This window comes from Lygodium microphyllum, chromosome 8 (genome assembly GCF_053477565.2).
Source record: "Lygodium microphyllum isolate KBCC chromosome 8, Lygodium_microphyllum_v1.1.10, whole genome shotgun sequence".
NCBI lineage: Eukaryota > Viridiplantae > Streptophyta > Polypodiopsida > Schizaeales > Lygodiaceae > Lygodium > Lygodium microphyllum.
The window spans coordinates 138,017,584-138,031,673 of record NC_141142.1 but is presented as its reverse complement, the minus strand read 5'-3'; the positions used below and the strand labels follow the sequence as shown (position 1 = coordinate 138,031,673).

Here is a 14,090-nt window from a genome sequence, read left to right as displayed (position 1 = left end):
TAACAGAGAAGCAACAAAGAAAACAAAACTTAAAATGATGCAGGAATAGGCATTAGTTAGCCATCTAAATTTCACCCTTGTGGGCCTTGAACAGAACCATAAGAAATGAAGAGATCAAGTGCTAACAAAGGCTTGTAGGTGTCTGAACATGTGTGATAACATTGGTGGATTGTGTATATTCAGTGTGCGTATGAGAGATTCGAGAGAATTAACAGGAGAGGTAATCTCCATGCTGCAACCATGTGCATTTCCAAATGAATAATAGATATCTACAGAGCTGAATATGAGCTTGTGTTATAAATTATGCCAACTGTTCAACCACAGCATATGCACATGTTGACTGAACTGGTAGTACTATCGCAGAGTGTTGACTGAATTGATAGTAGTGTCATCTTGCAGCTGGAATTAACACACCAATACTCGAGCCAGTGCTAGTTGTCTCCTACACTACAGAAACCAATGTTTAATTCACACTACTAACCACCTAGTAGAGAGAGAGAGAGAGAATATTTCAGAGCTAGCCTGGCCTGCTTAATCTATTTTCAAGTCTGTGGTAATAGACAATTTTGGCAAGGAACATAGATTTTTAGCTTACTTCCTCCTCACCAAGCTTCTCTCTCTTCAATGCTTGGACTAGATTTGGCTCCATAGACTATTGACACTCCACAGAACCATGATTTTTCACAAGGCTGATGTCCCTGCACTGGTACACTCCAGATGCTCTCTCTTACTGCCTGTTCAAGTCTCCTTTAATTTTGAAGATCGTCCTTACAGGCAAAAACTATTTTACAATTATTTTGAATATAAAATGTCTCGCTCTATGCATGAGCACAGCTGTCTGCACACGTCCTTGGACAGCCAAAATTCTTGAATATCCGATTTTCAAAGCTGGACTTTTATCAACAATGCAGAAAAGCACTGGCAAAACCTCGAATCATTATGGCTAGACCAGCTCAAAGTTGGAAATGCCCAAAGCTGGCCTCAATCCTCCAAGATAGATATGTCCAATCAAAGTAGACTGTCACGCAACACAGACCTGCATCATTTCTCTACTCTTAACTGTCCAGCTGCTTTGCTTCTTAAGGATTTATACAAACCTAACCTCAGGATGCAGCTCAGAATCGTCGTATCTCCCTCGGAGGCTTGAAATTTATTGGATGAGTTTCTGGTGTGGCAGTTTCATCCTCCTTCCACATCTTTATTGTCTTGTCAGCCTCACAAGTGACCAACCTAGTCCCAGTGACATCATAAGACAAAGCATAAATCCCTGCTTCACTATCCAGAGACCCTGCATGTGCACACCCAGCGAACAAAAAAAACTCAGAACTTGCTCAGGTGGTCCACAAATTTGGCAGGCAATCAGAAGTCTTAAAGTAGCTTACCAGGTTGAACAATGGTAAGTTCCTGCTGGAAGTTATTACCGCTTTTCCAATCCCAGAACCAGAGGCTTCCATTATCACCTGAAGGAATGCCAGTGTCAAATAGTCACTCGTTGAAACTAATTTACTTCATTCACCAATTTCAATAGGAAGACGAGTTAAATACCTCCTGAAACCAGAACATTCTCTTCATTTATTGCCATACAATTTACGATAGTTTTCTGCTGTGACCTGCCCAATAATGCAAGGCTCTCAGTATCATGAGATTTCAATTCAACCCACAATTCTTCAAAATAAGGCAAACATTTGAAAATCAGGTTCATTAGGGCATAACATGACACTGATAACAGAAACTCGCAAATGTCAACATTCATCTCGAACTGCTGAGTATTTTCTGGGCCTGCTATGCATTACATGAACAAATGGTTATCATTTAAATGGCCATTTGTTCACCATATTAATGTGTCAAACTGCTTTGCGAAGTACCTAGAAGACACAGGCATGAACTTTATTTGCATATGAGCTAGATTAGGATCATATGTGAAAGATAGAAGCAGCTAGTGGAAAACAGATTGCAATCTACTTTTCCAAGGACAAGACAAGCCTGCAGCTACTTTTCTGTTATTTTCCCCAGTGTGTATGGTGCTGCTTTTTCTAAGAAAGAAAATCTATTAAAACCCGTCAGCAATAGTTCATCAATGTGTATGCCTTGTGCTTCAGCATTATGAAATTACACTTATCCACGAACATGGGCCTTATCCAAACCAACCTATTGTCCCATTTGAAAAATTACACTTCCAAAAACTCTTTATAAAATTGATTCCTTCCAAAATATTAGCAACCTCTTATGTGATCCTACAGATATACACCAACACTCTCAACAGAGGTTTGATGTTCCCCAAAAAGCCTTCAAGTTTTCCAGTTTTCTAACTTGATCATGTACACACCCATGTACCATTAAAGATGGATTCCTCAGAAGTAACTATTTCAGACATTTGCAATATTCATGACTTTTAGATATGTGCAGAGTAATGGGTGTGATTTGGGTGGCCTTGCTGAAATATGTAGGAACGTCGTGATAGCTGTTGCTCGCAAGGGCCAAAAACCGCAGCAAGTCATATGTCTAGAAACAAATAAAGGGAAGTGAATCATGCAACTCCAAAACAAGATAGTTTCCAACAAGAACCTACAACAGACGGTAGATTCACAAAAGGCAGCCATTGAGCTCATAAATCAACAACTAATCAAAAAAGGCAACTCAAAAGCCACAGAAAAGGAGGAAAGTTGCATGCATGATCCAGATCCACAGTTCAATATCCTTGTCCACCTGTTGTACCTCCCATCTTTCAATCACAAAGATCTTGTAACAGTTAAACCACTTCCATTCTTGCACTAGTTGAGGAATTAGGAATTACTTACAGCATATTGTGCAGAAAATCGCCTTTTGGCAAGCGGAACTTCTTTATGTTATCCGCAGAAGCAGATGCAAAAGAATGCCTGTAAAATTAGTTTCCATGTCACTATCTACAAATAACATTTTTATTTACCATATAGGACTTTACTCCAAGAGGTAAAGACATACTCGAATGGGTGCATTGCAAGAGCACGTACTGACTTCTTGTGGAATGTAAGAGTTGACATGGACTTGCCTGGATATTAATCAGGATTCAAAATTAGCTGCAACACACAATCAGAATAAACTATAGCAGAATATGAAATGCGTCCAACCTGCTGCAAGATCCCAAAGCTTGATGGTTGTATCATGAGACCCTGTCACAACTTGTGGATCCTGAAAAATGTGAAGACCTCTTTTTAACTGGAATTACCTTGAACTATTTGTAGTTATGAAACACAACAAACTATGTGGAAGAAGAAAGCCAGGAAAAAGAAAGAGATGCAAGATAGCATCATAAAAACTGTTATTACCGTGGCTTGAGTAATAATAGAGCACACAGTGTTTTCATGTCCAGATAGTGCAAAAATCTGGGCCTTTGTCCGCATGTCCCAAACCTGATACAAACAGATTTTACATTAACATATGTACAAGTATCCGTGCAGCTGTACCATCCAAGACAAAATACAAGCAAACTGCTCAACAGACAAATGCTTATCTTATCATCAACTGGCTCTAATGAAAAACACAAGTTTACTTTGCAAAGATTGAAACTTCACAAGAAGATCCTCAATACATGCATGAAAAAATATTGCATATTTTTTCTCACCTCCTATAGCTCTTTGTAGTATGATGATATCATAGTACTCATAACACCACACAAAGGTCAATAACCTTGATGCTCACACGTAGTTAATGTCCCCGCTAGCGAATTAGTTCATACGAGTCCTTGTTAGGTTAGGTTTCAGCAGAGCACACACTCATAGTGAACAAATGGGTAGCAAGAGAAAAGAGACTTCATCATCTTCTTCTGTGTTTTCTAAGTTTCTCTTCTCTCTTAGTGTTTGCCATCAAGGTTGTTAGGTATGAAATGTACAATATGGTACGGTATGATAAAATACGGCACTAATTGGTACCTTTTGATTTTATAAGGTATGGTACGATATCAGTACCAAAAAAAATAAAAAAACAAAAACTTCGTTATTTTGGATTATAGATAATAGAACACATGTTTAGAGCTAAAATAGCAATGTCACTTGAGTAAATACAGCCAGAAGAACTTCTTCAGAGATACAATGAAGAAGGGCAAAATATGTATGAACATTATTAGTATCCTATGTGAACACGGCTTCTTCATAATTGTCCTCCTCAAAATCAGCTGGAAGAGGATTAGGACGCTCACAAGCTCCAAACAAAACTTACCATAACCGCTTTTGCACAAACCAAGCTTTCATAACAACACTCCATGTGAGGTAATCAAGACCATGTAATATGTCATAATGGAACAACAAGGAGGAGCCATCTGGAGAGGATAGGAAGAGAAAATAAAGGAAAGAAGAGAAGGAGAGAGAGAGAGAAAGAGAGTACAACACAAACTACACAAAAACGGTGTTCACAAGCAATGGACACAAGCTGATCACAAAAATCGACTGCAAAAGATGGAACACGGCCAACAAACACTGTCAAATAGCAGAAGATGTTGTTACTCAGCCTTGAGAAGCATTAAATGCTGTAAACACAGCAACTGTCCGTGAAAACGCAGATAATCAGCAAGAAAATATTTTAAAATTGGGAAACGTATACAACTGAGAATGCAGCCTCCAGAAGGTGGGAAATAGGGCGATGGCAGCCGACAGCAATTGTCAGATCAGCAAAGGGTTGAAATCAGTAATAAAAATACAGCAAGAGCATAGATCTTTAAATCTAATACCATGTCAAAAGTGGATGCAGCAATGAAAGCGTGAAAAAATGCTGAAAAAGACTGCTGAACGCAAGACAAAAGAGAAAGGAAAGAGAAAACGAAAGAACACTGCAAAAGAATAGAACTTAGAAGAATGCTCAAGAAATGGAATCCATATATCAAACACCAGACAATTGCGTACAACAATGAGTCATTGGCTGCATGGGCACTAGCACCCGCTCCTCTCTCCAACAAGTCCTTGTCAGAAGTGGAGCAACAATGGAAGCATAAACATATGCTGTGATAAACTGCTGAAACACAAGACAAAAGCGAAAGGGAAAGAAAGAACACTGAAGAACACAATACAGATGAGAACTCAAATGTATGCTCGGGAAATGGAATCCATATATCCAACACAAGACAGTCACATACAACAGTGAGTCACTAGCTGTGTGGGCACCGGCACTGGCTCCTCTCTCCACAGAGCCTCCACACGCTCTGATGGTAGATGAGTGATTGAGTGAGGAGAAACCTCAATATATAGGACAAAAATATGTCCTCAAAATGATCAGGTCGGCCAGCATTTAATGCTGGTCAACCAGCAATAAATGCTAAATGTGACCAAAATGAAAACCATAAAAAATGCCTAAAATATCCTAAATAATGTGCCCAGTCTTTGCATGCAAAAACTCACACATGAGTTGATATATCTGCTAACAATCATCCAGGTGATAATGTACTAAGGAGGAGGAGCACAAAATATATAGTCCATAAATATGCCCTAAATAACAACTGGCAGTTTAATGCTGGCTGACTAGCATCAAAATGCCATAAATAATGCACCATAAAAAATTTTAAAATATCTGGCATGTGCCCAACCTAATCTAGCATGCAAAAACTCCCACATAAGCTGACATACTACTAACAAAAACAACTCTCATGTACCTAGCTATACAAGACCATGAACAGACAGAGCTTAAAACCCACATCTCGCACATAAAAAACTTTGGCCAAAGAATGTTGTCAATCCAACAATAGGAGAATGGTCCCCACTTCACAAACATGTATGGAAAAATTATCACCGATGGTGACAAATCCCCCCCCTAGAACTCATGTCCTCAAGCCAATCCTCTCAATAGGTCATGTGGGAAAAATCCTCACTATCCACAAGCCAAGGCTTCTTTGCAATGGAAGAAGAAAGAGCAATATCCTCCTTCTCAAACACATGTTAGAGGAACGAACTCAGTGTAGTTGGGGTAGCCTTCAAATCCTTAGACGAGGGATGGACTCGGTGTAGTTGGGGTAGCCTTCAAATCCTTAGACCCCCTCCTTGAGCTTCAAATGGGGGTACTTCTGCCAACACTTCTCCGGATGTGTACCTCTCCCATAGTGTGGACACTTGGGCTTCCTATTATCCTTCTTGTCCTCTTTCGGGTCATCCTATTTCTTTGCCTTTGGCTTCACCTTCTTTTCTCTCCTCCTGAGCTTGTTGTAAAAGCCTTCACGGAGCCAAATCCACTAGTGCGTACCTCTTTGAGCGCCATGCTCCAAGACTAGTAGGACTAGCTCTTTCGAAAGAAGAGTTTCACAAGTCCTTGATGTAAGAAGACTAGTGTAGAACACATCGAACTTTGGAGATGGCAACTAAGTCAAGAGAATCATTGTAATATACTCCTAAGATGTTGTAGTCCTCCTAAGGGATACAAGCCCATCCCTCATATTCTTCAATTTATTGATGTGATCCTTCATAGAAAGAGAGTCATCAATACTGAGCATATGAAGTTTCTTCTCAAAAGAGATCCTATGAGCAAACTTCTTCCAATGGTACAAAGGCATAAGCTTCTTCCACACTTCTACCATTGTCTTCGACTTGCGAACATCCACTAGGACAAAATCCTCTAAGCTGAGGAAAAGGAAGGATCGAGCTCGAGAGTTAAGTATTGCTCTGCCAAGGTCTTGTTGTAGCCAGCCAATGTTCAGCCCAAGGAAGAGATAGCCAAACTCACTATGGTAGCCTATGCCCTAGATAGTACAGCAACCCAAACCACCTAGAGCTATGGTGGACTGAGAATACACCCCTAGTGTGGTGGAGCACATATATACCCAAGGCTATGGTATACGGAAGGAGCCAAAGCTCTCCAAAATAGTAAGAGCCACTAAAAATTATCAAAAAGCCCCAACCCCATACAAAGACGGCCTAGGCCCTATATATACCCTAGCCCAACCAAACTAAGAGAAACTCTAAAAGTAGCCCTAACCTATTGTAGATGACCCTAAATACAAGGTCATAAAGCCTAGTAAGCTTCTTCATGACAGAAAAGCCTAATTACCTACAATGGGCTACGTAGACCGAGTAGTAAACAACTTCAAGTATTTCCATTTGGTTGCAAAGAAACTCCCGTTCAACAAAATTGTATATGGCATGCAACACACTTGCCAAAGTACCCTAGACAATAATCAAATTACACCTATCCAAATCTAAAGAACAATTGGAAGCGTAGCCATTGGGGCAAATAGGACCTTTAGCGTTACTTGCAACAGCCTGGGTAGTCTTGGTTCTCCTTTTGTCTTTCTTCCTTGATGGATCATCCATTGTTCCTATTTCTAGTCTTATCACATTGAAGCAATATCATTTTTGCTCTTCACTTCTCCTCCAAAATAGAAAAGTTTTGGGAAACTTCCTCCCCCACTAGGGTTTGACTCTAGCTTGAAAGCACCTCTTCAGCTTTAAGGAAGTCCCACATGTAGGTCTCCTCTACTACATAGCTCTCATCAAGGGATTGGGGACCCTTACCTCCTAACTTATATTGTTGATGAGAAGCATCTTTGAGTATGAACAGCCCCATCAGGTTGATCTAGGAAACAAACTATATCATTTTTCCTCTTCACTTCTCCTCCACATTAGAAAAGTTTTGGAGACTTCCTCCCCCACTAGGGTTTGTTGACTCTAGCTTAAAAGCACCTCTTCGAAGTCCCACATGCAATGTTTGCAGGTCTCCTCCACCACATAGCTCTTGTCAAGGGATTGGGGACCCTTTCCTCTTAACTTATATTGCTGATGAGAAGCATCCTTTAGTATGAACAGCCCCATCAGGTTGATCCAGGAAACAAACTCTGCCTTTATAACTGCCAAGCAAGATATGCACAAAGCGGTTCAGTCTTAATGTTCCTTAAAACATTTTTCAGCATGAAAAGTTTCTTCTTTGGGCAGGTCCGTGCTAATAGAGAGTTACCATTTTGCAGGTTGTGCACTCATCGATTCATGATACTTAGAATGATGTCTTGAACTGTTGCTAGCCTTCAGGTAAAACCACCTCTACTACAATAATGCCAAGCATGTGTATATTATAAATGGTTTGAAGTTGTCATTAAGCTTTGCTATGAATAAGTATAACCTTTGGTTAGATGGCCCCATCCTAATGTTTAAGCAAAATGCTAGTTTCAATGAATTTGAGTAATACATGCTAAAATTGAGACTAAAGGGTGAAAAAGAAGAATCTTGCATATTAAAATGTGTGTATTCTATATTGTTACAAAAATAGCACATTTACCACATAAATAATGAAATATATGAATAGTAATGAACATAAACCACAAAAAGAGTGATACATAGTAAGATTTGAGACTAAAGGGTGAAAAAGAAGAATCTTGCATATTAAAATGTGTGTATTCTATATTGTTACAAAAATAGCACATTTACCACATAAATAATGAAATATATGAATGGTAATGAACATAAACCACAAAAAGAGTGATATATAGTAAGATTTGAGACTAAAGGGTGGAAAAGATGAGTCTTGTGTATAAAAATGTGTGTATTCTATATTGTTACAAAATAGCACACACTTAGAACCAATCATAAATAATGAAATATATAAATAGCAAGTACTATAAACTACAAATAGATCATTTTCAAGCAAAAAACATGTGGCAAGCATACTCACTCGGCAAACAGAATCACGCCCTCCAGTCAACAAAATGTCAAGTGTCGGATGTAGTGATAGGCAATAAACTCCACTTAAATGTCCATGATATGAGCGGATAACCTATAGATATCCACAGTTTGACTCATCAGTGATGGTAAAGATAACTAATCTGCAATGAAATACAATCCAATAGAGAATCATACCTACATTTTAGCAAACAATATATAAAGCCATTGCATTTGTTAATTACTATATACAAAAATGATCTTTATTTGGCATCTTACTAGTGAAAAGCCTCAAAATGGATGAAATGACAACCAATAACACATAACAAGTACAAAAATATGGGTGACAGTGTTTAGGGGAGCATTACCATGTCAAAGTTAGCAGTAGACAAGCTCATCACACAAGCATTAACTCATCCTCTTCTAGTGAAAGAAAAGCAAGGACACAAACTCCCCTATTCTCTAGCTTTAAATTGAGTTGTGCTATCAGAAATGTCTATTCTGCCCTGATCAGCATGCTTTATGTTTGCAGACCACCCTACTATTGTCCAGCACCTAGTGTTTTGATTTTCAGCCTACCACTCTGCCATTCATAGCCATCTATATTAGTCTACTGCATTGACTAGCCCATGGCTGCTGCATTTCATCACCCTCAGAACAAGGTTACATGTTTTGTTCTAACTCTTCAATATGTTCCAAGCCTCTGATGCCTTGGTCCTATGTTGAATCAAGGTCAAAAATTTGTCAGAAGTGCTAAGGCACACAAAGCACCTACTTTCCTTCATTTCCAAGCTTAGTGAAGATCATCATTTAGAGGAACCATTACACTCGGATTCAATGGGGTCGTGGGTATGCTATGATCCTAGGTCAATCCCCAACGTGGTGCTCCGTCTCCAAAAGCTCACAAGAATCAAGGATAGTTGTAAGTTTGAACTTCCACAAAGTGCAATTCGCACCTTCTAGCTTCCCTTCATAGGTTGGTAGACAAATCTTCAATGTTTGAAGCATTGGTGTAGCAACACTGCTTCCTCATGCACTAGAACCACTTTTGGATGTAGGCATCATTCCTTTTTCCCTTGCCTCTCTCATCCTCTTCAAATTCTTAAAGCCCCTTGGACTGCGATACCATGTAAAATTACATCGCACAACAAATGAAATATAAGCAAAGAATAGAGAGTACACAACAAATTAAGTAGAACTGGAATTCCTTTAATTGCAAACAAAGTAATACAATGATAGCTCTCTCCACCCATTACTTACACCGAGTGAAGCTTGGATGGCGATCTAGAGAGATTATAGATTAAGGTTTGTTGGATGAACTCTAACTAGGCAAATGGATGATCATGGTTCTAGATGATCTCCTTTATGTAGCCTGCGAAGATGGACGATTGGGTTGTTCTACATACTATATAATTAACTTACTAGTTTGCCATGGACTATTCCAAGAAAAATCCTTCACCATGGGGTGACAATGCTACCCCCCAAACAAGGAGCTAGCACCAAGGGTTCCACAAACCTTGGGACCCAAAAATAGGGATTCTTAATAACTCCCACACCTTACAACCCAATTCAATGTGCCTCAAGTTGCTACCAAACTAACTGCTCCATCTAACCTATAGACTAGATCCACATAGTCCACCTTTTTACAATCCAGTTATGTAGGCTGAAGGCTCCAATTTCCTTCAACGAATGGCACATAATGAGAGAGAGAAAACAAGAGAAAGAGAATTCTACATTTCCAGCCCTAAAACAATGACCAGCATCAAAATCCCCGAATTTGCCCCTTGATTTGAGTCACATGTGGACACAAATTCGGTCTTCTACACTTGCAAGCACCCTGGCTATAGATGAGCAATCCTTCTCAATCTGCTGTAATTTCTCAGATGATTTCCAGTAAAACACCTTGTTATATGGCTCAGATTTTATGACACGCTTATCAAGACAGCTTAGAAACCCTCATTCTGCAGATTTTCACAGCTGTACCAGCAATTTAGGGCCAAATTTTTTTAGATCTGCTGAGGGAAAAGAGCGAAGCAGCAAATTAGAGAAAAACTCACACTTTTACGTGAGAGAAACACTTGCAAGTAGTTGCCCTATTGTTCCAACCCTAGAAAGTGTTGTAGATTAGATCTCTTTGTTGTTCTTGATGGTTCAGTTGCTTTCTAGACTCTCACAGCCCACGACTCATTTCTCCACCTCCAGATCTGCCCCAAACAGCCCAGAATGGGAGAAAAACAGACCAACATGGGAAGATACACTCACACCCACTTCTTCATCAGCAATTATTGCACTTTATCATTTTATAGCTTTAGCATCCATTCCCTGCATACAAGAGGTCTTCATCATAAGCTTTTCATCACCATCCTACCTTCTAGAGTAGGCATCCTTCATCTACAATTTCCTCCATCATCAGACTATAGATGCCTTCATCTGGAGTAGTTTCATCTCTGCCATTGACAATCCTCTACCTGAAGGACTGTGTTTCACTCCCTTCACGATGCAAATCCATCGGGTGATGCCGCCTGGTCAATTAGGAAAGCGCAATCATGTCCAAATTTTGAGCAGCATCATCAACTCATCTCAGCTCACCTCAATACCAGTCTATGAGACGCAAAACCCTGAGGCCCCTTGTATTCATCCCTTTTCACATGCCATTCAGTCTCTGAGTTTTTGAGTTCATTCACTATCTTTATGTTTTACCAGTCACACACTATGTTTCCTTTGTAAACCCTACCATTTCTTCACACTTAAGGGGGGAGAGAACTTTTTGATATATTTTTATTTTCAAAAACATTCATGAAATGAAAGAAAGAAAAAAAACCAAAAAAAAGTATATTACTGTGCAGCAGGTCACAGAGAGAGAGAGAGAGAGAGAAAGAGACGAACTTTGTTGTATTCAAGGTCCCAGCATTTGACTTGCTTATCATCACCAGCAGAGAACATGTAAGGAAATCTTGGACTAACTGCAAGCCCTGCAAGACGAAACCCCCTTCAAATAAAACTCCTTTGATTTTTAATGGATGTTACCGATACCAAAGTAATTTGTTAGGATAAGGCTCAATAGATGTTTATTTAGAACAAACCCTGCAAAATCAACATGATTACAAATTCCAAGTAATCTTTTGAACTAACCTCGTACTTGCTCAATATGGCCTGTTAAGGTGAGCTTCAACTGCCCTGAAGCAACATCCCATATCTGCCAGCCATATAAGAGTTACTCTATGTATCACAAACCTAACAAAATTAACTATAGATAGACCACCTCCTAAACTTGTGACAGACTCAAAGCAAGCTAAAAGAAGTAATCCCTCACATAAGGCAGCAATGCGCACCTTTATAGTTCTATCAGCTGATCCAGTACAAAACCATTCATTTCCAGGATCAAATGCTATAGATCTCACCCACCCAAGATGTGAACTAATCACCTGCAAACCCCAAATGACATTATCAAACAAGTAAAAGACTCAAGTCTGAGGTAAAAAGCTGAAAAGTTAACAGCTTTGGCTTTGATGGTAAGAAAAGGGAAGTCCTCAAAGAGCTAAGGCAAAATCTTCCAAATAGAGCTGGACAATGGAAATTATCAACTTGAAGATGAAGTATAAACCAGGAAATGTACCCGATAATGTTTCCAAGGAGGATGCCACACAGGACGTGGCCATTTACTTGGCAGTCGCCTCATCACAGCAGCACTAGGTTGATACCTGCAAAGAATGACGTAGTTTAAGAATTGACAAACCGAGACTAATGATAGCTCATCTCGTCTTTCAAACTAAACACGGCAATTACCCTTAGACATTAAAATAGCACATTGCCACATACCCTTATAGAAATAATAGGAAGATCACCTAAATAGATTATCTTGGGAGTCTCTTTCGAGTTTAGAAAAAACAACTGAAGGTCTTGATACACTGTAGACGATACCAAAAGTATAGTATGGTTGAGCTAGTCTTACAGAATCATGTAATGGATTTCAAGCCTCAATATTAGAATGTCTACAATACACTTAAGACTCAAGTGCAGTAACAAACGTTAGGTTTCCAGGTCCATGACAATTACTAGCTCCTTATCGCGCCAATCCATACTGGCATATAAAATTCAAGTGTAGTAACGAACATGAGATTTCCAGGTAGCTTTTAGTGTTACATCCTTGGACATCTGGATGTCCAAGGATGGGACCAATGCTGCTAGCACCCATCTGGATGTCCAAGGATGTGACATCTAGCCCCACCAATCCATAATTGCATATACACATGATACATGTGGTCTTGGTGGCAAAGAAAGAAAAATATCACACTTCTAACGTACAATATAGCTAGAATTTTCCTTTTCCACACCTGAACTAGTTAACCAATTCATGCAGGAAGGAAAACTGAATTATGTGCAGAAGCTGGAGTAGATTTTGCTCTAAAACTGCATAAGATTACTACTTACAACAAGCTCCCCCACCATTTTGTATGCAAAGAATCTCCATGAATTATATCGACGGCCATATATTATAGCAATGTTGCAGAGCACAGAATGCTACACGGCCACGTCTGATTGTGAGTAACTCAATTAAACAGAGCCTGCTCACCTTTCTGGAGGCTTATACTCTGAGATTGCAGAAGAGATTGGTGGAGCCGGCAATGCATGTTCCAATGCACCATCAACCCTGTCAAATAATCAATGTATATGAAAACCAAAACAAAATGTACATTATTTAAAAATCTGTCAGCTAAAGTGAAGAGTGAGGTTGAAGCACCAATTACTTACCTTCTTTGTGATAAAGCCTGAGCAGGCACTACCATGAGGGCTGATTCTGGAACCTTGTTTCCCATTCCCTCCTGTCCAACTGCCATTTACAGAAAAATAATCACATTTAGATAACTAAAGAAGCAGTTATTATTTCGTCTTGATTGCCCAAAACCCCAACAATAAGAGTATTCATTTACTAAAAAAATCAAGAAAACATTATGATCAAAGCTTTATATCACCTGATAATTCATTACCCATGCAAAAAAGGCTCACAATTCAAGTAAAATGTGTATTGAACATACACAACCCTAGCATAATTATTAGTTATTACCATCATTGCATTCTTTTCCTCTCATCAAAGGGGCAAATAATTACTAGAACATAGACAAGCAATCTCTTAATAAGTCAAAGGTGTTTGTGTTCTTATTTGAAAGTTAATTGCATCTAGTAGCAGTACGTGCTTGTAATCATGTCCTAGTTGTGAGCCCTATCATCGAGACAATGGAGGACATTATTCTTGAGTTTTGTAGTGTCTGTTAGCGATCAGAGCCAGGACTGCAGTCCAGTCGGACCTGCTGCAGTACAGTCGGCTGCATTTAATGCAGCCGACCTGCATATTTTGGCACCCAGGTTTTTGGCTATTTATAGCCGAGTTTTCAGTCTTCTGCATACATTCTTCTGCTCGCAGATTACAGGCTGGAGACTCGCGCAGATTCCGTCTCTGTTCACAGATTTCAGACAGGAGATCGTGCA

At 39.4% G+C, this 14,090-nt stretch overlaps 1 protein-coding gene across 1 annotated transcript in view; it reads right to left on the bottom strand.

Annotated features, from left to right (window-relative positions):
• Positions 1-204: 204 nt before the first annotated feature.
• LOC148032920 (protein pleiotropic regulatory locus 1-like) overlaps positions 205-14,090 on the bottom strand; it is a 34,951-nt gene continuing 21,065 nt past the window's right edge. Inside the window, exons 4-18 of the mRNA XM_087683614.1 lie at positions 13,356-13,434; positions 13,177-13,254; positions 12,220-12,304; positions 11,936-12,028; positions 11,736-11,799; positions 11,490-11,575; positions 8,617-8,718; positions 3,306-3,389; positions 3,108-3,168; positions 2,962-3,028; positions 2,799-2,876; positions 1,546-1,610; positions 1,383-1,460; positions 1,103-1,288; positions 205-1,018 (exon numbers count right to left, since the gene is read on the bottom strand). Coding sequence (XP_087539740.1) covers positions 1,116-1,288; positions 1,383-1,460; positions 1,546-1,610; positions 2,799-2,876; positions 2,962-3,028; positions 3,108-3,168; positions 3,306-3,389; positions 8,617-8,718; positions 11,490-11,575; positions 11,736-11,799; positions 11,936-12,028; positions 12,220-12,304; positions 13,177-13,254; positions 13,356-13,434 — 1,193 coding nt within the window. The 3' untranslated portion in view covers positions 205-1,018; positions 1,103-1,115. The remainder of the gene's footprint in view (positions 1,019-1,102; positions 1,289-1,382; positions 1,461-1,545; positions 1,611-2,798; positions 2,877-2,961; positions 3,029-3,107; positions 3,169-3,305; positions 3,390-8,616; positions 8,719-11,489; positions 11,576-11,735; positions 11,800-11,935; positions 12,029-12,219; positions 12,305-13,176; positions 13,255-13,355; positions 13,435-14,090) is intronic.